Raw genomic sequence first — 24,368 nt, forward strand, 5'->3', positions numbered from 1 at the left:
GAAGGAGAGAGGAAAGGAGGAGGGAGGGAGACTAGCAGAGAGGATAGATGAGGGAGAGGAGTAGGAAGAAGTGAGGGAGATGAGTAGGACAGGGACAGGAGCAGCGAGAGGAGGGAGATGAGCAGAGAGGAGTGAGAAGGAGAGGAGAGGGTTAGAGGAGAAGTGTTGCTAATGGACGGGAGCTGAAGAATCCCCACTTGTTTTAGATTTGCGACGGTCTCTCCATTTAGGAGAAGAACAGACCGAAGCAGAGATGAAGGCAGGGTGGATAGTGCAATAGTGCAGTGCAATAAAATTGTAGAATAGAATAGATTAAAATATATATATATTTTACAGTGCAATAAAATAGTTCTGGATTACTGTTCAACAGTTCAAAGTCATCTTTACCTTCTCTGTTTGGTATCCACAGTTTAAAACTTGACAGTCTTCCCTCCTGTTTTATACCCACTTTGACCTTTTGAACCTCCCACCCAGGGCAAACCTCCCTCTCAGGGTGCAGTTCTAGGCCTGGGTCCTACACAGTTTTAAAGCCTGACAGTCTCTTGTTTGAAACCCACACAGTGTAATACCTGACAGTTTTGAACCTGTAATAAAAAGCAATAGACAGAGTAAAATAATACAGTGCAATAATAGAATAGTAGAATAGATAGTAAAATTATGCAATAGAATGGACAGAGTAAAATGGTGCTACAGTACAATCAACAGCGGAGTGTATTAGAAGGCTATGGTGAAGAGCAGTGATGGGAATAACGGCGCTATAAGTAATGGCGTTACTAACGGCATTAGTTTTTTCAGTAACGAGTAATCTAACGGATTACTCTTCCAATCTTAATAACGCCGTTATCGTTACTGCAAAAAAATGCGGCGCGTTACCATGAATTAACCTGTTTCTTTCATCAGACAGATCTCTGCGCCGAGAGGCAATAATATGTTCTTCCTTGTTTAGTGGGCAGTGTGCGAGCCAAGCATACATGCTGACGATTGGCTGAGGCTGAGTAAAATGTCATGGTAAGCCAATCAAAGGTAGAGGTGGGCGGGTCTAACGCATCGAGAGTCTGAGCCACAACACAAGCGATTCAGTCAGCGGAGACCGCGGGTCTGTGTAGTGTACAAATAATCTAAAACGAATCCAACGGAACAACATAATAAGCGAGCAGTCAGCGTGAGACAGCGGTTCACTCTTGTGTTGCAGCGCAGGGCAGTAGTGGCTTTACTGCTGACAGGCTCAACCATAGATATATATCTATGGGCTCAACATAGTGCTGCACTTCCTGGTTTAATAGCACAGTCTGGTGCGCAGAGATATATATCTGTATGTCATGCATGTCTTAAATGTCATGATTAGATTGGTTTAGAATGATTCGATTAGATTCTTATATCTGTATGTTGTGTATGTCATGAATTGAAAATGGGGGACCCTGATGTAAACAAGACGAAAGTCTTTCTCTGATCTGCATCCCCTTAACAATTGTGTGTATTGAGCCGTACTGTATTGTACCCATTCTGCAATCTGTTAATTAAAATGTTCAATCAATCAGTATATATTTGTTATTTATTTTTGGTATAGTGCTTAACAAGCATAATTTAATGTTGCCCAGTTGTGGCCTGTTGAGGGGCAATACATATCAAAAGTTCCAAAACATCTATTGTATTTGTATGATCCACTAATATATAAACATAGTAATTATAATATCTACATACGTGCAGCGGAGCGAAAATGGAGAAAAACAAAAACCACCATATGCTGTGATATATACAAAGATGCTTTAACTGCTTATAATAAAACCATCCGCTTAGCAAGGAAAGATTACTTCTCTAAAATCATTACAGAAAATGCTGGAAACTCCAGAATCCTCTTTTCCACTATTAATGTACTACTCAACACTGCCCCTACACCTCCTCAGTCATCAACGGTTAAGTGTGAAGAACTTGCACTATTCTTTAACAACAAAATAACCTTGATCAGGGCCAGCATTACTCATGATGGAAATAAAGTTGATTGCGGAAAACCGTGCAATGTAACCATGAGAAGTTTCACATGCATCACATTAGATGTACTCTGCAAAACTGTCTCAGAATGTAACTCCTCCACCTCAGACATTGACCCTATACCTACAGCTTTCTTCAAACGGGTATTTAATAGTGTTTCAAGTCCTGTGCTAGATATCATAAACACTTCCCTTAGGACTGGTATTTTCCCGGATGCCTTTAAAACAGCAGTTGTAAAGCCATTACTAAAAAAACCTAACTTGGATAGTAATGAAATGGCAAATTATCGTCCAATATCCAACCTACCATTCATTAGTAAAGTACTTGAAAAGATAGTTTCAGTTCAAATAAATTCCTTTCTTGAAGAAAACAACATCTTAGAAGAATTTCAGTCAGGATTCAGAAAATATCATAGCACTGAAACTGCCCTCACCAAAATAATCAGTGACCTCAGACTAAACTCTGACGAGAATAAGATCTCCATCCTTATCCTGTTAGATCTCAGTGCAGCATTTGATACAATCGATCACGATATTCAAATCGATCGTCTTGAAAACCATGTCGGTTTCTCAGAACATGTGCTGGGCTGGTTTAAAACATACATCAGAGGGAGGAAATTCTATGTTAAACTAGGAGATCACATGTCTGATATATACGACAACAACTATGGAGTTGCACAAGGGAGTTGCTTAGGTCCTTTACTCTTCTCCCTTTACATGTTACCGCTGGGTGATATCATCAGAGAACATAATGTAGATTTCCATAGCTATGCAGATGATACACAACTGTACATATCTGCTGAACCAAATGATACAGCGATTAGCTCCATTACAGACTGCTTACTGGCAATAAATAAATGGATGAGTAAGAACTTCCTGAAACTAAACGAGAACAAAACTGAAATTCTAATTATCGGCTCCAAAACTAAAAAAGAAACATTAATAAAGAACCTGGGGGGACTAACCCCTTGGATCAAATCTGAGGTCACTAGTCTTGGGGTTATCATAGATTCAGAACTGAACTTCAATTCTCATATTAGCAAAGTGACGAAAACAGACAGCTTAAAACCTATCTCTTTGCTCAGGCATTTCACTGATAGATATCTGCTACCACCTAGTGGCAAGAGGAAACATCAGGGATATCCTGACACAACTTGTATCTATTCTTACCCTGCCTACTCTTTTACACTGCCTATCAAATTCATGTGTCGGTTATTGCACTTTTTACTTCTTACTGATGACTATTTTTAAACTGAATCATTTTAAACTATTCTTATTATTTGCTAGATCCAAATGTGAAACACTGATTATTTATGACTATTTTTAAACTGAATCATTTTATTCTTATTATTTGCTAGATCCAAATGTGAAACACTGTGATTATTTGTTCATGAATTACAGGAGTATTACTGAATAGAGAGCCTATTAGGATGCTAGATCCTAATGTGAAACACTGTGATTTGCCATATCTTGCTATGCTCGCTCATGCCTGTATTTTTTATGTCCGTTCTATTTTATAATTTTTTGACTATTTTTAAACTGAATCATTTTAAACTATTTTTACTATTTGTGTTACTGAAAACTGTAAGCGGAGAGCCTATTGGGATGCTAGATCCTAATGTGAAACACTGTGATTCTACCTGTCTATCTTTTTATGCTCGCTTATGCCTGTATTTTTTGCTGTTGTGAAGCACTTTGAACTGCAACCTCTGTATGAAAAGTGCTATACAAATAAAGTTATTATTATACATGGCATTTGATTGGAGGCTAGTCTCACTTTGTCCCACAGCAACATTAAAATAGTTTAGATTTGTGTATGTTGTTTATGTAAAGAAATATATATATTGAAAGTAACGCAATAGTTACTTTCTGAAGTAACTAGCTACTTTTATAATTTGTAACTGAGTAAGTAATTTAGTTACTTTTTGGAAGAAGTAACTAGTAACTGTAACTAGTTACTTTTTAAAAGTAACTTGCCCAACACTGGTGAAGAGGTACGTTTTTAGCTTATTTTTGAAAATATTAAGAGATCTAGCTTCCCTAATGTCCATAGGTAGTGTGTTCCATAACCTTGGTGCATAGTTTGCAAAGGCTGCGTCCCCGATTTTCCTTAGACTGTGGCTTGGAACCTTCAATAGACCAGTAGTAGATGATCGCAATGTTCTAGGAGGCACATAGTTGACTAGAGAATTTGCAATGTAGCTTGGTCCAGAAATTATACTTAAGTGAAAGTATGGGTACTGTCTCAAAATCTTACTCAAGTAAAAGGTAAAAGTCAGAGTATCTGGCTAAAAACACACTAGAGTAAAAGTAAAAAAAAAATCTACTTATTAAAAATTTCTTTTCTGACCGTCTATTCTTCTGATAGCAGGTGTTTAATCAAAGATCCTCACTTTCTAGTCTTGCACAAGGACCAATCAGCATGGGTATGGGCGGCTTAATTTTCCATTGTTGGGGATTTGATTGGCTGTTTTTAAATAAACTGCGGCCGAAGGATTTATAACGTTAGTTCGGCCAGAGAAACAAATAGACTCATTAAAAGTGTTGGACCTGTGCGATTTGTACTTTGAGAATGTTTTTTCCCCCTCTGAAATGTAATTGAGTAAAAGTACAAGTATACCAAAACCTAATAATACTCTAGATAGTAAAGTACAAATCCCCAAAAACTATTGTAACGAAGTACAATTACTCAAGTACTTTACACCCCTGCCAAGCCGGAGGTACCACCGACAGCTGGATTCGAACCCAGAGTCTCTGCGGTGGTAGGTGAGTGCTTAGACCTCTACGCTACCCAGCCGCACCAAAGTGAACTTTCTTTTGAGGAGTGCAGTGGCTGAAACAACATTTTCTCTCTTTCTCTGAGGGTAATTGCAATGCTTTCCCATGTCTTCTCCCTCAGCGCCTTCTCTTTGTACTCCAGCTCTCTTGGAGCACATACAAGACTAGCCTTTGGTTTTCAACCTCGTGAATTAGCAGACGGTCGTCAATAGTAGGCTGGCAGGTGGCCAAACGGTGCTTGGACGGCTCACAATTTATTAGCTGAATTGGAAATTCTTTTGCTTTGATAAAATATGTTGAAATTCATCTTTTTGTTGAATATATTATGAAAATAAGTGGATATTACTATAAACTATTAACAAATTATATATATTTTTGGACACAGTATACAGTACATGTGTGTGTCAGGGGGAAAAATAAGACTGTTCCAATTTTAGAGCAAGCAAGCCCACGGCGCACACACCCGCGTGCCTGGTGTAGCCGGTACAACAACCGTCTATTACGCAAGTAGTAAATTCCGTGCATGCACACGCACAACATGCACGCTTGGTGTGCCTGCACTGTAACACTACATTAAAGCTGCCCACAATCTTTGCAATTTTTTGTTTTTGTTTGTACTCTTAAAACTCCTGTGATGACGGTCAACTAGATGGAGCTAATTTCATCTGAAGGCCGCTTTACTCTCATCTTTACTCTCTCTCATCTTTACTCTCATCTTTACTCTCTCGCTCTCTCTCATCTTTACTCTCTCTCTCTCTCTCTCTCTCTCTCTCTCTCTCTCTCTCTCTCTCTCTCTCCCTCCCCCCCCCCCCACCCACACCTCCTAGCCAGCAGGTCTCCCAGAATGGCCTATCTGTCTCTGTCCAGGCCCTCGATGAGCAAAGAAAGTCACTGCATGCTTGCAGCGCACGTACACATACACAACAAAAAGCCTTTTCCCTGTGCTGCTGCTGTGACCTCTGTTCGCTTCTCTTGTCATGGTGGCCTGCCCTGTGGGCATCAGATAAGGCCAGTATGGAGTGCGAAGATAGAGCGATGGTAGCAAAAAGACATTGCCCCACATGGGGTGTGAGAGACTCCCCACCCTGGGCTCTTAGTGGCTCAGCTAGCGTTGGCCATTTTGGGTCCAAAAGGCTGAACCAAGTTTGAGATGGGGCATGTTCAATTACACTCATATGTCTAGTTTTTGCCATGGACATAAATCATTGTTTGGTGCTGCATTGTTAACACTTTCAGCGCCAGAGGGCGCTGTGTACCGTGTGGTAAGAAGGCCACTGCTTTAAAGTATAGGAATACATGGCTGTGTTTGCAGGGCTCAAACTATATTATATATCATAGCTATGGATATAATACTATTGCCCATTTGACATAGAGTATCTATCGTTCAATTTGTAAAAAAAAATAAAAAAGATAATTCAGCCATACATTCCAGTTTTATACCGTGGTATGAGTATAGTTTTAGAGTAATCCTGTCTAATCCCAGAAAACGACACTATGCAGCAATACGTGCATTTCACTAGAAACCATGGCGTTTCTCACCTGTATCAACAATCAATCTGAAATCAACGCTATATTATCAGTATTATGTTTCATCATGAATGCATGAAAGGGTGTGTGGGGGGGGGGTAGTTTTTCTATGCTTTGATCGTCACCAACGGAATACGTTACACACACACATTACACGCATACGCTCGGATCGCAGTGAATGGATTCTTGGATCAACGCCAGATTGATTACCATATAGCCCTTACCTTGACTAGGATGTACTCCAAAAAGAATATTCCAATTATCTGACCGCTATTCCAAGTATTGATGTCGATCGTGTTGCCAACATAATCCACCAAAGAACATGAACCAGGAGTGCTTTATTCTCCTCAATCCATGCGTTATAAACGCTTGTCCTGCCGGACCAGGAAAACCCCGCCCGACACTTAGATCGATGCACAACTCAAGACAGAGTTTCAAATGATGTGCAATACCGGCTGCAAGGCGGCAGGCGGCGGTATTGGACGTTTGCAATCTCAGACTCATTCCCAATCATAACACAGGCTCCCTCGATGGATTATGAATGGGAATATCGAATAAAAGAAATAACGACCAAAACCAGAGAAATCGCTGGTCTGGCGCCCAACCGCTGGCGAGTTAACCCGACTTATCTCGGGTTTGGCCTCCATTGTGTTAAAGGGGAACTCCAACATTTTGGGAAATTAGCTTATTTAACATCTTCCCTGGAGTTAGACAAGAAGATACATACCTTTTTTGTCTCTGTGCGTGCATTTTAGCTTTGGGAATAGACGCTCCGTTAGCATAGCTTAGCTTCATCACTGGAAGTGAGTAGGGGCCGGAGCCTTACAGTGCCTTACAGTGTATTGCAAGGTCTGACATTGACCAAACTTGATATGCATGACCTTGGTGGGCTCTAGGTCAACTCCTGAAAAGGGGGTCAATGTCAGACCTTGCAATCAAAAGTTAGGGGCACACTGAAATTATGGCAAGGTTTATTAGCCCCCTAACTTTTGATTGCAAAGTCTGACATTGACCCCCTTTTCAGGAGTTGACCTAGAGCCCACCAAGGTCATGCATATCAAGTTTGGTCAATGTCAGACCTTGCAATACACTGTAAGGCACTGTAAGGCTCCGGCCCCTACTCACTTCCAGTGATGAAGCTAAGCTATGCTAACGGAGCGTCTATTCCCAAAGCTAAAATGCACGCACAGAGACAAAAAAGGTATGTATCTTCTTGTCTAACTCCAGGGAAGATGTTAAATAAGCTAATTTCCCAAAATGTTGGAGTTTTCCTTTAAGAGATCGCCTGCTTCATCCATCCTGCTCACAACCAGCGGTTCTAAAACCTAGTACAAGGTTTCTGAAACTATGAAAACAAAATGGGTCACGGGGGACTGTCTCGGTCTGTTTTAATGTGACTACTAGGTCCCAGGCAGCCCAGGGTGAGACTGATTCACTCTGTTTGTGTCACATGCTGGAAAGGTTTTAAGAATCCCTGGCCTAGTGACCTAGACCTCTCATACAGCTGCAGGTCGTTGGTCTGTCAAGCTGGAATTTTAGTAATAATTTTATTATAAAAGAAATTGCCTTTCTCCCCAATTTAGTGGTGAGTATGCGCTCTTAACCTCTTAAGCCCTTGCCATATTTTCAGAAAACTCAACAAAAAATACATAAGTAAATGGAAGATTGCTCCGCTTCTACAAGGCCATTTGCATGTTCTTGGTATCTAGGGACATCTATGGATCTCAGGGAATGTATTCCCAGTATCAGAGATATTGTGTCTGTTACTAGGCTTGAGTAAATTGTAATGAACCAAAGGAGAATATAATACAATTTCTTTTAATTTTTCTTTTGACTGTGAATAACACCATGCTAAAATTTACCAGACATGAAGAATTGCCACTGAGCTCATTCAGCACCTTCTTGAGATCACGTGTACAGTACTAGCACGATAATTATCGGGTCGATATCAGCAATTATGACGTCATCCCGATAAACCCGATACAATTATTGATGTTTTTACTTTTTTCTTTTCATGTCAACGTTCACACGCACAATATATGCTTACTTAGGATTTGACTTGATTCAACAACAAGGCAGTCGGGGCAATGGCAAGCCGAAAACAGTCGAAAATGTGGTTATTTGAAGTTTGGATTAAAAAAAATTAAATGTTACAACTGAGGTAGGTAGATTACATTTTTAGAGACTAAAGTACAGAAAAAAGGTACCATTGGGTATCGATTCACAGGTACCCGGTACCGTATCGGTTCAAATGTGAACGGTACCCATCCCTACTGACAAAACACAATACCTGTTGGTTTTTAGTTCACTCATTGTTCAGGGAAACACATTGTTAATGACATTGATGGATTGTGAATTTTGTGATTGACAAATTGAAATAAATATTTATTTGAAGAGTCAAAACTGTTCTCTTGGCTTTGTTTTGTTCATAGTAGTAACGCTCATGTCATGATAAATCTGGTTAGGTCAAAACTACAGGAATATACATAAAAATAAATAAATACAATAAATATATATATATATCGGTATCGACCTTGAGGAGCAGAAAGTTATCGGCATCGATATCGGGGTCAAAAAATCTATCGTGCACCCCTAGTAGATAACGGTACTGAATTCTGCCATCCGGACACATGCAATTTGAAGTATGATTATAGAATATCAGGCCTATAAATTACCTTATTATGGCCAAGTCGCATATCCTTTTTTTTTTTATCCACTTTTTCTCCCATTTTCTATATTTTCTCCCATCCCAATTTCGTATCATCCAATTCAACCCTCCCCTGTCACGAACGCTGTTTCTTGCCTCCCACAAGCCGGCTGCAATGTGGACTAAGTCATACATAGCACAAGTCCCCTCCGGTACTTGAGGTAACAGCAGTCGCATCTTTTCACCTGCGCAGCTCGATCTCTCAGTGGCAAGGAGTAACGCGTGGGAGGCTCACACTGCCCCTGACACTTCCTGATTCTACTGCGCATGCGCACCAACCGACCTGTAGGAGTCGCTGTCCACAACGCCCGATCCCCACCCATCAGTTTCCCACCCCCTAATACGGCCAATGTGTATTAGTATGAACGACCAGCTAAACTGAAAGCAATGTGGAGCGCTGGGCTCGAACAGGCGAGCCCAGCGTCTCCGCATTCGTGGCGAGCGCCTTGCCCACTACGCCACGTAGCCGCCCACCAAGTCGCATATCTATGGATCGGGCCAAATCTCCCCTTTCCAATGGCAGAGTTCAATCTGGATTTAGTACCACCAAGCGCCCCTGACAAAAACCGTGAATGAAATCTACTGTAAGTACAGTTACTTTTTTACATTTCTCCGGCATTTTTAATCAGATTGCAACGCCGTTTTTCAGAAAGGTAGAGAAACGAACTACGTTCTAATTTATGGCAATAACGTTCAGGTTTGTTCCACCCATGATATATGATCCTGAAAATAAAGAGGAAAAAAATAAAGAAGTCTGATGATTGACCAGGGCTGGCGTGAGCTGGGAAGTGTAGTTTCTTTTTTTTATTCGAAAGCCCAACGAAACCCATGGGTCTCTTCTCTACACTCTACACTCAAGTTAGGTTGCGCCTTTTTCCGACTCGATGCCCTGAGATTTCTATAAACTCATATTTCACTAATGACACTTAAAATCATTGGTAAACAAACTTAGTGCTGGAAATATACACGTTGACTGCTGTTTTGACAGGGTTAGGGTCTTTACTCTTGGCTACATTTGAAAAGAAAACGCAACATTAATTCATACATTCTGTAGAGATGAATTTATGGTGTGATATCAATCTCGTCCCGGGCCACTCGGGCTTAACACTTTGAGTGCCGTTCACGTAGAGCTACGGTTCTGTCATCCGATCGTTAAGTGCCGGAAACGTAGATCTACGTTTCTGTCACGGTATTTCTTTTATTCTATATCTATTCATAATTCAGCGGGACACCTTGTGCATACTGTTCTGAGTGTGTCTAAGCTGGCAGACTGTATTATACCTCCCTCTAACGCCTTCGGCCAGTAATGCACCCGGTTAGAAATGGGTTTGTTTATTTTCTATACCGAGCTGCGGCGTGGGGGCGGGTCCTAAACACACGCTTATAGGGATGGCTTGGACAACTGACCCCGCCCGCCCGTTGAAGAGCAATGCCCAATAACGTCGGAGGGACGATCGCTGTGGATAACTGGAATGGCGATGAGATTATTGGATAATTTTTTTTGCATTACTTCAGAGACCAAGTAAAGACACTATATATGAAAGCTTGCGTTGATCTGATATTCATTTCTACTGCGATTGAAGATATATGTGTTTATGTGTCTGGCTGTTCTGCCGTTGGGATGCAGCGGGGGGGCGCGCCGGTCTAAACCACATTGCATGCGTGCACCACAAAGGATAATAGTGATGATCTAGCGTTGATTTCAGGAAGATCCGATAATCTGGCGAAAAATGACGACGTGTTTTTTGAATTACACAAAAACGCTGTTTTCGTGTATTTTCCCTGGAATTGCTCAGAAGCGGCCGGACTATGTTCATATTCAAAACTGTATCAAACGGAAATGTATGGATGAAAAAATAATGTTTTTTCACGTTGACCAGAAGTAGCTCAATGAGACTCGACGGCGTTATTAGCGATACTATAGGATTGGCAAGGCCAGAGGAGCCTTTCTCCAACTAAAAAACATCTGGAGCTCAAGAGACATTTCCATCACAACCAAGATCAGGATATTTAACACCAACGTGAAGTCAGTCCTACTCTATGGCGCTGAGACCTGGAGGACCACTGTCACAACAACCAATTAACTACAAGTTTTCCTAAACACCTGTCTGCGCCGAATCCTCCAGATTCGCTGGCCTAACACCATCAGCAATAAAGACCTGTGGCAACGAACACAACAGCCAGCAGAGGGAGATTCTCCAACGGCGTTGGAGATGGATTGGTCATACACTCTGTAAACCATCCCTGAGCATCACAAGACAATCTCTCAGGTGGAACCCCCAAGGGAAAAGAAAGCGAGGCCGACCACGAAACACCTGGAGCCGAGACTTGGAAGATGATGCCAAGAAGATGGGACACACCTGGGGCCAGCTTGAGAGGTTGGCTCAGGATCGGGATACTTGGAGAACCCTTGTTGACGGCCTATGCCCCAAACAATTGTAAAAGGCGTAAGTAAAGTAAGTAAGCGATACTATAAAATGTAGGTTTAGTTCTACAAACTACAACTACGTTTACATGGGTTTAATGGGCGGCACGGAAGTAGTCACTTCCCGGAAGGGGCGTGGCACTCAATGTGTTAACACTTTGGCGACCAATGTCCCGCGGCGATTTATAGTCCAGAGGACCGAGCTTTGTCAACAACCGATGTACTTTCTAACAGCTATATATATACTTTATAGTATTGCCATCTGTCCATTCTCATTGTCACTTGAGTGCATAAACCGTGCCTTCATAATGGCTTAAAGAAAATAAAAATCCATCAGTTGGTTGTCATTTTATAGCGCCGTGAATATAAGATTTTTCGCAGTTTTCGCCTCGTCTTTTTTCTGGGGAGCTAGATAATAGGCTAAAGGCTAGTCACGTTATTTCAAACGCCATTTCTGTTGTATATATACGAATGAAATAAAACAAACTGCGTAGCATCCGGACTATTACTGAGCATCTATGGATGAAATGGGGGCGGCGGGGGACGCCGATTACTATTATTGATTAGCAATACAGTGTGCGTTCAAGTAGCCATTTTCACTGATCGATCAAGTTGCGTTTTAAAACGATGTCCAATCCAGCTGTAATTTGGGGGGATAGTATCCTACCGTCAGCCCATGTGATCGCCGGCAGCATTTCGTCATTAGTCATCGGAATCTGGTAGATCAATATGTCCATTGGCTGATCATAAATCCCATTATTCCAGGCTGAAATCTGCGTTTCGGTAACGTGATCAAAGATGGAGTATGTTCGGCTGGGATCGAGGCTCATATGAAACGCCCACAGACAGTAAAAAATGTTTTTTTTCCAATCGCCATCAATGATACTGCAGTGGAGCGATGGCGCCCCTAAGCGGATCTGGCCGATATTGCATGTTTCGGAAATCAAATATTCGGGTAGGTCCTGCAAGTCGATCGGGGACGATAATAGCGTTATTAATATGGAATAAAACAATAACAACTCGCCACGAGTTAACTCGTGGCTCTGGTCCACAACGCATGGCACCGTAACACGTATGAACTCGTGGCTGGTCCTTAAAGTGTTAAGAGGTTAAGTGTGACCATAGTGATTGATTGGTTTGTAGATACTTCAGGCAGACTGTTGACCCAGTGGGCAAAGGGCAGGGCATAGAACGAATGTCTACATAATATTACATATTATGCAATAGTTCTAATAAAAAATAGATCAGAACCACAATTCATCATCAACAAGTAACAACACTACATCACAGACCAGCCCTACTCGGTATCTTGAACACAGCTGGAATCTAGAAGTAACTACCAAGCAGCCAAAGCAGGGGAGCATGCCAATCCAGGAAATCTGATGTTAGTGGCCATAGGAAAACTTCTGATGTTAGTGGTCATAGTAGGTAATCTTTTGACATTAGTGCTCACAGGAAACCTGACATAAGTGCTCACAGGAAACCTTCTGACATTAGTGCTCACAGGAAACCTGACATTAGTGCTCACAGGAAACCTTCCGACATTAGTGCTCACAGGAAACCTTCCGACATTAGCGCTCACAGGAAACCTTCTGACATTAGTGCTCACAGGAAACCTTCTGACATTAGTGCTCACAGGAAACCTGACATTAGTGCTCACAGGAAACCTGACATTAGTGCTCACAGGAAACCTTCTGACATTAGTGCTCACAGGAAACCTTCTGACATTAGTGCTCACAGGAAACCTGACATTAGTGCTCACAGGAAACCTGACATTAGTGCTCACAGGAAATCTTAGTGCTCACAGGAAACCGTCTGATGTTAATGCTCACAGGAAATCTTCTGTTAGAGTGTGAATGAATGAATGAAAACTTTATTTAACAGATTGCAGAATGGGTACAATACAGTACGGCTCAATACACACAATTGTTAAGGGGATGCAGACCAGAGAAAGACGTTTGTCTTGTTTACATCAGGGTCCCCCATTTTCAATTCATAGTGACATTTATGACATACACAACATATATGACATCATGACATTTATGACATAGGGACATACATGACATATAGGAGCATTTTCCTTGCCACGTTCTCCAGTCCTTCACAGCGAACACCAGCAGGCAGTTGACAGGCCGCTTGTGAGATCGTCCACCTGAAAGTTTCACCACACAACCACAACCGAGTCTGAAAGTTCCAGTCCTCTCTGGGGGGATTGAGGTGCTGTAGCTTGACGAGGTCCAGGTATAGCTCCTGTTTAATGAGAACCTTGAGCTTCCCATCCCACACTCTCGATGCAGTGGATACAATACAAAATAAACAGACGGTGAACAGACTTGTCTTTATTATCTATATCAAACGATGTGAAAATTGTTAGCGTGATAAAATGTTTGACCATATCGCCCAGCCCTAGAACAAATGTCTATCTAGCTTACATATGAGGAACATACACTGTCCACACTGTTGTACTATCAAACTGTGTTGATTTACTTAAATGTAATGACATTTTCAATGACTTACATTTATGACGTTTCTTTGAGGGAATCCAAATAATATGGAACCTCTGCCCTCGAGACATGACCTATAGAATAAGAAATCGGTGCATGTGGAACGCTTTCATGGAGGATACTTTTAACGAAAAGTGTCTAGATGGATCTTCTAAATGTTGTTTATTTCAGTATGTGTGTGTATTAATTATTGCATTTGCTGTGACGTGACTGTGCGATACACGCGTGAAGCCGATTTCCCTTCTACGAGTGATGCTCCTGAATCCGTGATCAACATCACTTGCTTGTCTACCCAGGTGCTTGTTGTAATCGTTGTGCCGACATCAGGTTAGCAGAAAGTGTTTGAACTGACCTGCATGGTGTGGAATAATGATCCCCTCCCCCTCAAACAATCTCCCTGTCATTTCCAACCCCCCTCCCATTACCCTCCCCCATCCAGTCACCTTTTCTCTCTCACCTTCAACCCTCTCCAGCCTCCCCCAACCCATGTTTCCCCCCCTCCTCGTCCTAACTCCCCCCTCCCCCCTTGACACCTCCAATCGAATCGTCCCTCTCACCTGGGCGTAGCCCATTTTCTCTGACTATTATAGATCAGCGTTTCCCTTGTCTCAGGGAACCCGTTTATGATACCCCACAGCTGTGTCTCTCAAGCCAATTCTCCTGGGTTGTAAGCTAAATACACCTGTGTTTGACTACGTCTACATTTGTCTGAGTACATCTTTTGATCCGGGTGAATTCCCCGACGATGTGAAGCGCCGTCCATAGCACAAAATTATACGGAGCATAATTAGCCAGAGCATTTAATGGCCATTATTACATGGCGTTTTCACATTCGCCGAAATGCTTGCTTGTGATTGGTCAATAGCCCCCCGACAGCGGTCATTATCAGACAATAATGGGACAATAATGACCGCTGTTCGCAATCAAGCCCACTGACTGCCGGTGTTCTGCTGCCGCCGATGACAGGGGGCGGAGCGACGAGCGGAGCCAGAACGCAGCCAGAACCAGTGTTGACTGAGTCGATGTAAAATGAATTAGGTATATTGTTAGTAAGTTAGCCATGTAATAAGCGGGATAATGTATAGCTATACTCTATCATTGTCGCAAAATAATTGACCTTCACTGACGTTTAAAACACCTCGCCGAGGCGGCTCGGTATTTTAAACTCTGCGTCGGTCAATTATTTTGCGACAATGACTTCGTAGCTATACATTATCCCTTACTTATATTACGTCGTTGAAAGTTAACTTTGCTTAGAAAGTGTGGACACAAACTTTTATTCCGTTTACTCCGGCATTTTGAAGGAGAGAGAGTGGATCGCTTTATTTAGTTCAGAGCGACTCAGTTCATCACCGGCGGAGGTGCAGAGGGGAGAGACTGAGATGTTGTTTACTCAAGACATAGGAGTCAATTATCCGTTTCATTGAAATCAAGGAGCCTCACACAGACGAGATCAATGTTTCAAGGAGGCTTTTTATTCAGGCTCTCGCAGAGAAATGCTTTCTAATCACTGTTTGCTTTCTATTGATACAGACGTAGCTCTCGAGAACGTACCGTATGTACCGATCTGGTAGCCTTAGTCTCTTTTGAAGCCCTGAGCTTCGCTGTGGTATGCGGGGTGTCCTTGGACCCAGGCTGACCACTCCGCTCAATGTCGAGCCCCTGAGGGTCTGGGTGGGTTTACTGTGTTGCCGCTACGCTTTGATGCTTTGAATAGTTTCAGTTGCAGAGCGCTGTGGTGGGGCTTTAGATTAAAAGTTTCACAATCGACTCGATGTCTGTACTGCTATACACACATCCACATGTGCACACCTCTGTCTCTGTTTGTCTCACAATCTATCTCTCTATCTCTATCCATCTCTGCATCTATCTATCCCTCCATTTATCTTTCCATCTATCTCGCTCTCTGTCTATCTCTATCTGTATCTCTATCCCTCTCTCTATCCCTCCCTCTCTCTCTGTTTTCCTGCCTGACACCTTCCTCTCTACGTTTTAACAGCGAAAATAATTTTCAATTAGCTCTCAGCCACTCAGTGAGGGTCAAGCAGCCGCCTCTCTGTCAACACCGAAAATCTTCCTTAAATTGAAGTAATCTCTTGTATTCATTCAAGTTACGGTTCAAATGCTGCTGATTAGCTGACACCAGCACTGATGCAAATGACTGCCGAAAGATAATGGCCCCTAACTGCCCTTTGGAAGAACTTTATTTGTTGTTCTCGCGGCTCTCTCTTCTCTCTTTCTCCCCCTTCTTTCTCTCCTTTCTCTTCTCTCCTCTCTCTTTCTCCTCTCTCTTTCTCCTCTCTCTTTCTCCTTTCTTTCTCTCCTCTCTCCCCTTTCTTTCTCTCCTCTCCCCTTTCTTTCTCTCCTTTCTCTTCTCTTCTCTCTCCTCTCTCTCTGCCTCTCTGTCCTATCTCTCTCATCTCTCCTCTCTCTCTCTCCATCTCAGAAGCTTCGTTCGATGGGCATGGGATTAGAATATGAAAATAAAATTCGATTGTATAAAAGGAAAAAGATGATTTTTTTTTGTGCAAAATCAACTCTGCCTCTCTTTGTTAATTACAACAAGCAATGCTGTTTGTTATTTAAGATGAGGTCGGACTCGGCATTGACAGATTTGTGTTCATTGTGCTGCTCAAATAAATGACTGTTTACAATATTTCATGAAAGCAAAGTGTTTTGTTTGTCTGAGATTTAAAAAGGTTTAAACTTTACAGCACTGACAAAGTTGAACAAAGTGCTGTACAAGTCCCACAACATTAAAAAATATATATATATAATAAAAAAAAAATGTAAATGTATTATGATTTTTTTTTTTTTTTTTTTTCTCGAAGCTTCGAATTAAAATCGAATCTCGGCCCCGAAGCTTTGAATTCCAAAAAAATAACCGAAGGTCAGCTCTACATGGTAGTGGCATAATGAGTGCTTTTTCCATTGTACTTAACTCATTGGGCGCCATTGACGAGAAAAGTCCACCACCACGCACAATGACAGGCACAGTAGTATCCCTAGTTTACAGCCATGCAGTATGATTCTAATAGAGTCGTGTTAGAAATTGTGTGTGTGCATGTGCGTGCGTGTGTGCGTGCTCGTGTCCATGCAGTGATGTGTGTTTCAGGCTCCAGCTTGGCTGACATGGTGTCTTGTTTGTATTCCAGGTGTCTGCTTGGGGAGGCTACGTGTTCATCATCAACCTAATCCCTCTGCATGTGTTTGCTCTGCTGCTGATGCAACGCTACAGTAAAAGACTCTATATCGGTAAGACACACACACACACCACTGATGCCAAACTCCCCCGTCTACCCCCTGTCAGAGACCTGGCCGCAACAAGCATTTTGACCCCAGAAAACGACCTCAAGCACCTTGCTTATATTCATGACATGTTGCCGAACTTGCCGGGAAGAAAGAAAAAACACCACCCACATGTAGCGGAAAGTGAAGGAGAGGAAAGTCATATTGTTCTCGTTTATTGAAATCTCTCCAGGGACCCCCAGGCCAGGGTTTATAGATGGGTACGTCCCCACCCAATCAGAGTAATTTAATATTGAGTATCTGCCGATAACGACTCCCGATCCCATATGGATGGCCGAAGAACAAAACCTCTAATCTGAAAGATTTGAGAAAGTGTTGTTTTCGTGTTTTCTTGCAGAATGCAACTTTTTAAGGATACAAACAGTTTTTGGACTATATTACTATATTATTTGTTACAATACAGACCAGGTATTAGTGCCTAGCAAAGTGCAGATATGAGTTTTTTTTGCACATAGGGGGTTTTGTTGCCATCAATATTTCTATTTTCCTAGATAATACACAGTGCTCACTTCAAGTTATATTAAAGTTAGTAAACCATTTCAATGTAGGTAAGATATGCTTTGTAATTGAATAGCTCTGCTTAAAGAAAAAAATTGCCTACATCACAGCTTTCTCTTAAAGGCGACATGCATTGCTATTCCTAGCACTATTTGGGCAACTTTACACAATTCCTGTGAGTATGGAACACCTCTGTAAGGTTTTATTAAAAAAATGCATTGTTTTATATTTCTAATCAAGTACAAGGAGAGAGAGAGAGAGAGAGAGAGAGAGAGACCTGTGTAAACAGCTGCGTGTGTGAGATAACCAAGTCCCCTTCTCTCTCTCAGTGCTCCCTCTCTCTCTCTCTAAACAAACAAACGCTGCTCTCTCTATCTCTCTCTCCCTCGCAGAGTGCAGTCGAGGTGTCGGGTAACACTATCTGCCTCCCTGTTTGAGGAAGTTTTCCACTCACTCTGCTATCGCTGTGTGGGCTGCCTAGGTTGTGGGCGGGCATTGGCTCCAACCACAGAGCCAATCGGATCACTATCCGCTCCATCCTCGCATCGTGACATCACGTTGCGAGTCAAATCAGAATGACCTAATTAAATCGAGTAGGAAATGGTCGGACCTGAATGAGAGCAATCCGCCAATATGGTATTTAGAGACACAGACACATTGATACTAACTACTATTACTATAATACAATGCTAGACACTGAAAAAAGCCATTTATAATGCATGTCACCTTTAATATTTTTCATTAATCTTTTTAACAAAAAAATATCTGAATTTGATTGGGCTTAATTGGGCTTACCCAATGCCGATCAATACCAATCAATTAAAATATGCTGTGATAGTCTCCGTTCCAATCGGGACATCCCTAGATAATTTTTTTTATATACGGTATATACCGGTATATATTTTTTTAATGTTTTTCTGTATTTTGCTCCCATCCCAATTTAGTCGTTAGGCCAATTCCCTTCCTGGTTGTTTCGCACATTTCCCCACTGTCGGCCTAGGGAGGGTGTAGAACTACCACATGCCTCCTCCGATACATGTGGAGTCAGCCAGCCGCTTCTTTTCACCTGACAGCGAGGACTCTCACTGGGGGAATGTAACGCGTGCAGAGGTTCACGCTATTTCCCCCCGATCCTCTCCCTGCTGAACAGGCGCCCCGACCGACCAGTAGGAACCGCAGTTTACAACGACCGGGAGGCGTAAAGATTTTCCCTAACGCACTTTCAGTTCCGCGTTCGGGTTCCGCGATCTGATTGGCCACTGACGTTTCTCTCAGCGCCAATCGCGTTACGCCTAGTTCAGGCTCTAACAGCCTGCTAGCTAGCTAATGCCTAGTTCTATCACTGGTTAAGCTTGGCGACTCTTTCGAAGTTGGTTAAGGTTAGATTTTGGAATCAGGGCTGGTGGTCTATCGCCCTGCTCTAAACCAAACTCTAACCTTAACCAACTTCGAAAGAGTCGCCAAGCTTAACCAGTGATAGAACTAGGCGTAACACGATTGGCGCTGAGAGAAACGCCAGTGGCAAATCAGATCGCGGAACCCGAACGTGGAACTGAAAGTGCGTTAGGGAAAATCTTTACGCGACCAGGACACACACATACCCCGCCGGCTTCCCACCCGCTAACACTGCTAATTGTGTTAGTAGGGACGACTGACCAAGCCGGAGGTACCGCTGACAGCTGGATTCGATCCCAGAGTCTCTGGGAACGAGGGAACGTGCGAGAATGACCAGACTATTCTGATCATTGGTTTCGATCTCTTTAATGTTGTTTCTCAGTCATTGAATTCTGGGCTAGCTACAGTAAGAAATGTTCTCAGTAATAATAGCTACAGTAAGACATGTTCTCAGTAATAATAGCTACAGTAAGAAATGTTCTCAGTAATAACAGCTACAGTAAAACATGTTCTCAGTAATAATAGCTACAGTAAGAAGTGTTCTCAGTAATAATAGCTACAGTAAGAAATGTCCTCAGTAATAATAGCTACAGTAAGAAATGTTCTCAGTAATAATAGCTACAGTAAGAAATGTTCTCAGTAATAATAGCTACAGTAAGAAATGTTCTCAGCAATACTAGCTACAGTAAAAAGTGTTCTCAGTAATAGCCTAATAGCTACAGTAAGACATGTTCTCAGCAATAATAGCATTAGCTACAGTAAGACATGTCCTTAGCAATAATAGCTATAGTAAGAAAGGTGGGGGTGCCTGGGAGAAAATCTTCCCAAATGGAGGTCTGTAGCTTAATGTGGATCTTTTTTGGGGGGGTCTTTGACATAAAATGTTTGTCTTGGAGAACATGGGGCTCAATCCTTCATGTTGCTTGAGGGCTGGAGAGACATATTGATACAGAATAGTATTCTAGACATTAAATAGACATTGTCCCCATTTTGTATCAACACACGGACCCACACCTACTATTATTATTTTAACAGTACAATTTGAAGGCTTTTAATGAACACAAGGTGGTTCTGTCAAATGATGATGGAAATGAAATTAAAATAGTTTACTTGATTGAAAGTCTGGAAGGCACAGGGTTTTTATCTATTAATTAGTTCATGGCTTCGTAGTTCGTACTCATAATTGATTTTGACAATGTTGTTTCCTTGCAGGATATTGTTTCAGTGTTTTCGCTGCAGTCAAATGTGAAAAACAAAGTGAAATCGCAATATATCACAGCATTGAACGCCAATTTTGGTATTGCATACAATTAAGATTGTATCATAGTCCAACTACTGTGATGATTGTAATAGACTAATCAGCAAGTCTAAAAACAGGATACGCAAAAAGAGACAATGTCCTTCTATTGTGTGGTGTCAAAATCAACCTCTGTACAACTTGAACAATGGTTGATGACTTGATTCATATTCCTCAAATCAAAGTTTCTTTATTGGTCATATGACCAAATAAAAAAGTAAATGTTTTATTACACAAGTAAAATGTAACACTATATAGAAATATGAAGATGAGGATTTGTGTGTAAAAGTGACAAGTATACAGCACAAATGGAATTAGATATGAGAGAATAGAATGAAATAAATAAAACTTAAAACTATACATTCTGGATGAAGATTTGTGTGAAAAAGTAATAGTGACAAGCGTATATAACAGTGTTGCACATTGTGTAACAGTCCAGGATCAATAGCAGCAGTCATACATTTTTACGTAAACAGTGCAGACAGCAGGTTTGCAGATATGCAAAGTCAAATATTTAGGTTCATGAGTTGAGAAGCCTGATGTCCTTGTGGTATAAACTGTCCTTGAGTCTGGTGGTACGTGCAGCCCTGCTCCGCAGTCTGTCGGTTACAGGGAGAACTGTCTGTTTTGAGTGGCTGTGGTCCTTGATGATGCTGTGTGCCTTTCCCGCAAGGTACCGATGATGAGAGATGTCCTTGATGGCCGGGAGTCTGTTGCCAGTGATTTGCAGCTGTGGGCAGAACAGTTCCCTATATAATTATATATGCGATTTGCCAATGTAAATATTAACCTCTTAACCCAAGTAAATGGAAGTTTGCTCCACTTCTACAAGGTTCATTTGCATGTTCTTGGTATCTAGGGACATCTATGGACCTCAGGGAATGTATTCCCAGTAACAGAAATATTGTGTCTGTTACTATGCTTGAGTAAATTGAAATGAACCAAAGGAGAATATAAATTATTTTTATTTATTTTTCAACTTTGACGGTGAATAACACCATGCTTGCTAACATTGACCAGACATGATAAATTGCCACTGAGCTCATTCAGCACCTTATTGAGATCAAGTGTACAAGAAATCTAAGCAAATGAATAAAGGGCAGATGATTTACAGGGGTTTTTGGTAGATACAGTACCGAATTTTGCCATCCGGACACATGCAATTTGAAATATGAATATAGAATATCAGGTCTATACCTTATTATGACCTTAAGTCATACATCTATGGATAGGGCCAAATCTCCTCTTAAATCTGGATTTAGTACCACCAGGTAGGTGCCCGTTACAGGGCAGCAAAGACTGTGAATGAAATCTACTGTAAGTGCAGTACAGTTACTTTTTTAATGTCCATAGCTCCTGCATTTTTCACCAGATTGCAACATGTTTTTTTTGTAGACGTTAACAGAAATGTATAGAAACAATATACGTTATATTTTATGGCAATATCATTCAAGTTTGGTGAGATATAATCATGAAAATAACATTCAATAAAAATGTTCACGTCAGCCCCTCCAGCTTAGACAGGGGCTGGTGTGAGCTGGTTAGTGTAGTTTTATGAAATCTCGACGTTCCTCGAAAGCCCCGGGTCTCCTCTTTCCTGGTTTCATGACGGCTTCCTTTATTTGCGTCTTAATTCATCCGGTTTTCGATCCAATGCGTTCAAAATTGTAAAGCGCTTTGGATAAAAGCTCTATTATAAATGCAGCCATTCACCATTTATCACCTGACCAGTATTTCTAAAACGCCAATCGGTCGCCTAGAGAAGTCGTGTAACCATTTCACTCCCTAGTCTCATCTCTTGTCGCTGCCCGGCCCACCCGTAGTGCACGGTCAGCCAAACCACACGAGCACCGTGTCACAGACTGGTTGAAGTCGAAATTAACTATACGGCGTGAATCACCGGCTGCGCCCAGCAGGGTCGTATTACTCGCCATAACCACTACCCACAAAGATGGACGACGTCCTTGACCTTCGGCTCGCCGCCACCCATAGTATTTCTCCCAACAATGGAACTCCCGTTCCGACGAACAGGGCGGTTTCTCTTCTCCCCCCCCCCCCCAGGTTTCTTCTGGGATATTTATGGCCTGTTTTGGACAGAAGGTTCAAAGTGGTTCACATCGTGCCAGTTCTCAGCAGCCTCTCCGTCTTCAACATCCCTGTCGGAGCCGCATGCCTTTAAAAAAAATAATACAGTGAGAGAAAAAAAACATGTTCCCGTTGCAGGTGAGAGTCGTAGGGTTCCAATGCACGACAGACGCCCCCCCCCCCCCCCCCCCCCGTTGTGAGCTCCCATTTTCCCAGTGAATGACCTTAGAAGGGGCTTTGTATTTACTCCCTCTGAAATGCAGCGGTGAAAATCAATAGGCTTTAAATACCTTGTGAGTAGATGGTTTTCCTCTGCAGAGCTCACGCGGACGTGACTGGAGAAGGGTAGGGTACGTGCTCGTTAGGTTTGGTACGAGCTGTTTGTTTGTTTGGCTTCTCATCTCTCTCTCTCTCTTCTCCGTCTCCTCACCTCCTCTCTCTCTCTTCTATCTCTCTTCTTTGTCTCCTCACCTCCTCTCTCTCTTCTATCTCTCTTCTCCGTCTCCTCACCTCCTCTCTCTCTCTCTCTTCTCCGTCTCCTCTCTCTCTCTCTCTTCTCCATCTCCTCACCTCCTCTCTCTTCTATCTCTCTTCTCCGTCTCCTCACCTCCTCTCTCTCTTCTATCTCTCTTCTCCGTCTCCTCACCTCCTCTCTCTCTTCTATCTCTCTCTCTCTCGCCGCCTCCTCTCTCTCCTCTGTTCCACAGCCTACAGCACCTTCTACATCGTGGGCCTTGTGCTATCGATGCAGATCCCCTTCGTGGGCTTCCAACCAATCAGGACCAGTGAACACATGGCTGCGGCTGGTAAGTCCCGCCCCCACCCCCCCCCCCCCCGCATGTCTCCCATGCCGTAACTGTACTGCCGGTAATCTGTCATGTGCTACTTTAAGGGCTGTTTCACTCTGCCTCACTACTTCATAATTCATAACTGCCACCAGCAGCATTTTTCTTTCTTTCTCTCTTATCGATCAGTAATTGTAAGGAGGCAACACAAAACTTCAATACAGAGCAGAACACACACACACACACACACACTACCTGACACATTGCTGTACTTTGCCTGGAAGTTAGACATCTGTACTTGGGGTTTGACAGATATTGGGGGCTGACTTTCTATTATGGGGATATTCTACTAGAAGAGATGAGATTTTCCAATAATGTGAAAAATATCCTTTCAAGAACAGGCAATTGGTCTTGTGTTTATATACTGTGTATATACAGTGTATATATATATATATAAAGCACTCACACAGTATCCTTCCTCCCGGCTGGGCCCATCTGCTCAGGACAGAGTGTGTGGTTTGTTCATTAAGATGCAGGAAGTGAAGAGACAAACGGGCAGTATCGGTAGCACGGAGGGAGGGAGGGAGGGAGGGAGTGTGTGTGTGTGTGTGGAGCGCAGCCAGCCAGACAGGAGGCTTGGAGAGGAACGCACCAACACCACCACTGTCTGCTGCCTTTTCTCCATCCTCTCAACGGATGGCGTGTTGTCTGGTGACGGGGCAGCCGGCAGCTGCGTGGAACATCTGGTGGTGGCGAGACGTGGGGGGTAACTGTGGAGATGTTTGCCACCTGAGGCAGTTTGACATATATATAGAGAGAGAGAGGCACATGAGCCGGTTAGCAGCCTGGCCGCTCTCCAGGAGGCATGAGAATGGCGTGACCTTGGAGAAGGACTGACGGCAGCAGCAGCAGCAGGCGGCGTAGCGGGGGAGCAGTTAGGAGACTCCTCTGTGGTTTTGATAAAGTCAGGGGACGGATGGCAACGGGAGCAATTAAACCAGCCGTTTAAATAGCAACACTATTCACAAACCGAGAGCGAGGGAGAACGAGGTAGACTTATCCACGCTGGC

The 24,368-nt window shown here is 42.5% G+C and overlaps 1 protein-coding gene across 1 annotated transcript in view; it reads left to right on the top strand.

Annotated features, from left to right (window-relative positions):
* Window positions 1-24,368, top strand: part of LOC311227415 (dolichyl-diphosphooligosaccharide--protein glycosyltransferase subunit STT3B) — a 170,032-nt gene that overhangs the window by 123,655 nt on the left and 22,009 nt on the right. Inside the window, exons 5-6 of the mRNA XM_084313049.1 lie at window positions 17,085-17,184; window positions 23,221-23,319. Of these exons, the coding sequence (XP_084169175.1) occupies window positions 17,085-17,184; window positions 23,221-23,319 (199 nt within the window). The remainder of the gene's footprint in view (window positions 1-17,084; window positions 17,185-23,220; window positions 23,320-24,368) is intronic.

This window comes from Notolepis coatsorum (genome assembly GCF_963971535.1).
Source record: "Notolepis coatsorum genome assembly, chromosome: 4".
Taxonomy (NCBI): domain Eukaryota; kingdom Metazoa; phylum Chordata; class Actinopteri; order Aulopiformes; family Paralepididae; genus Notolepis; species Notolepis coatsorum.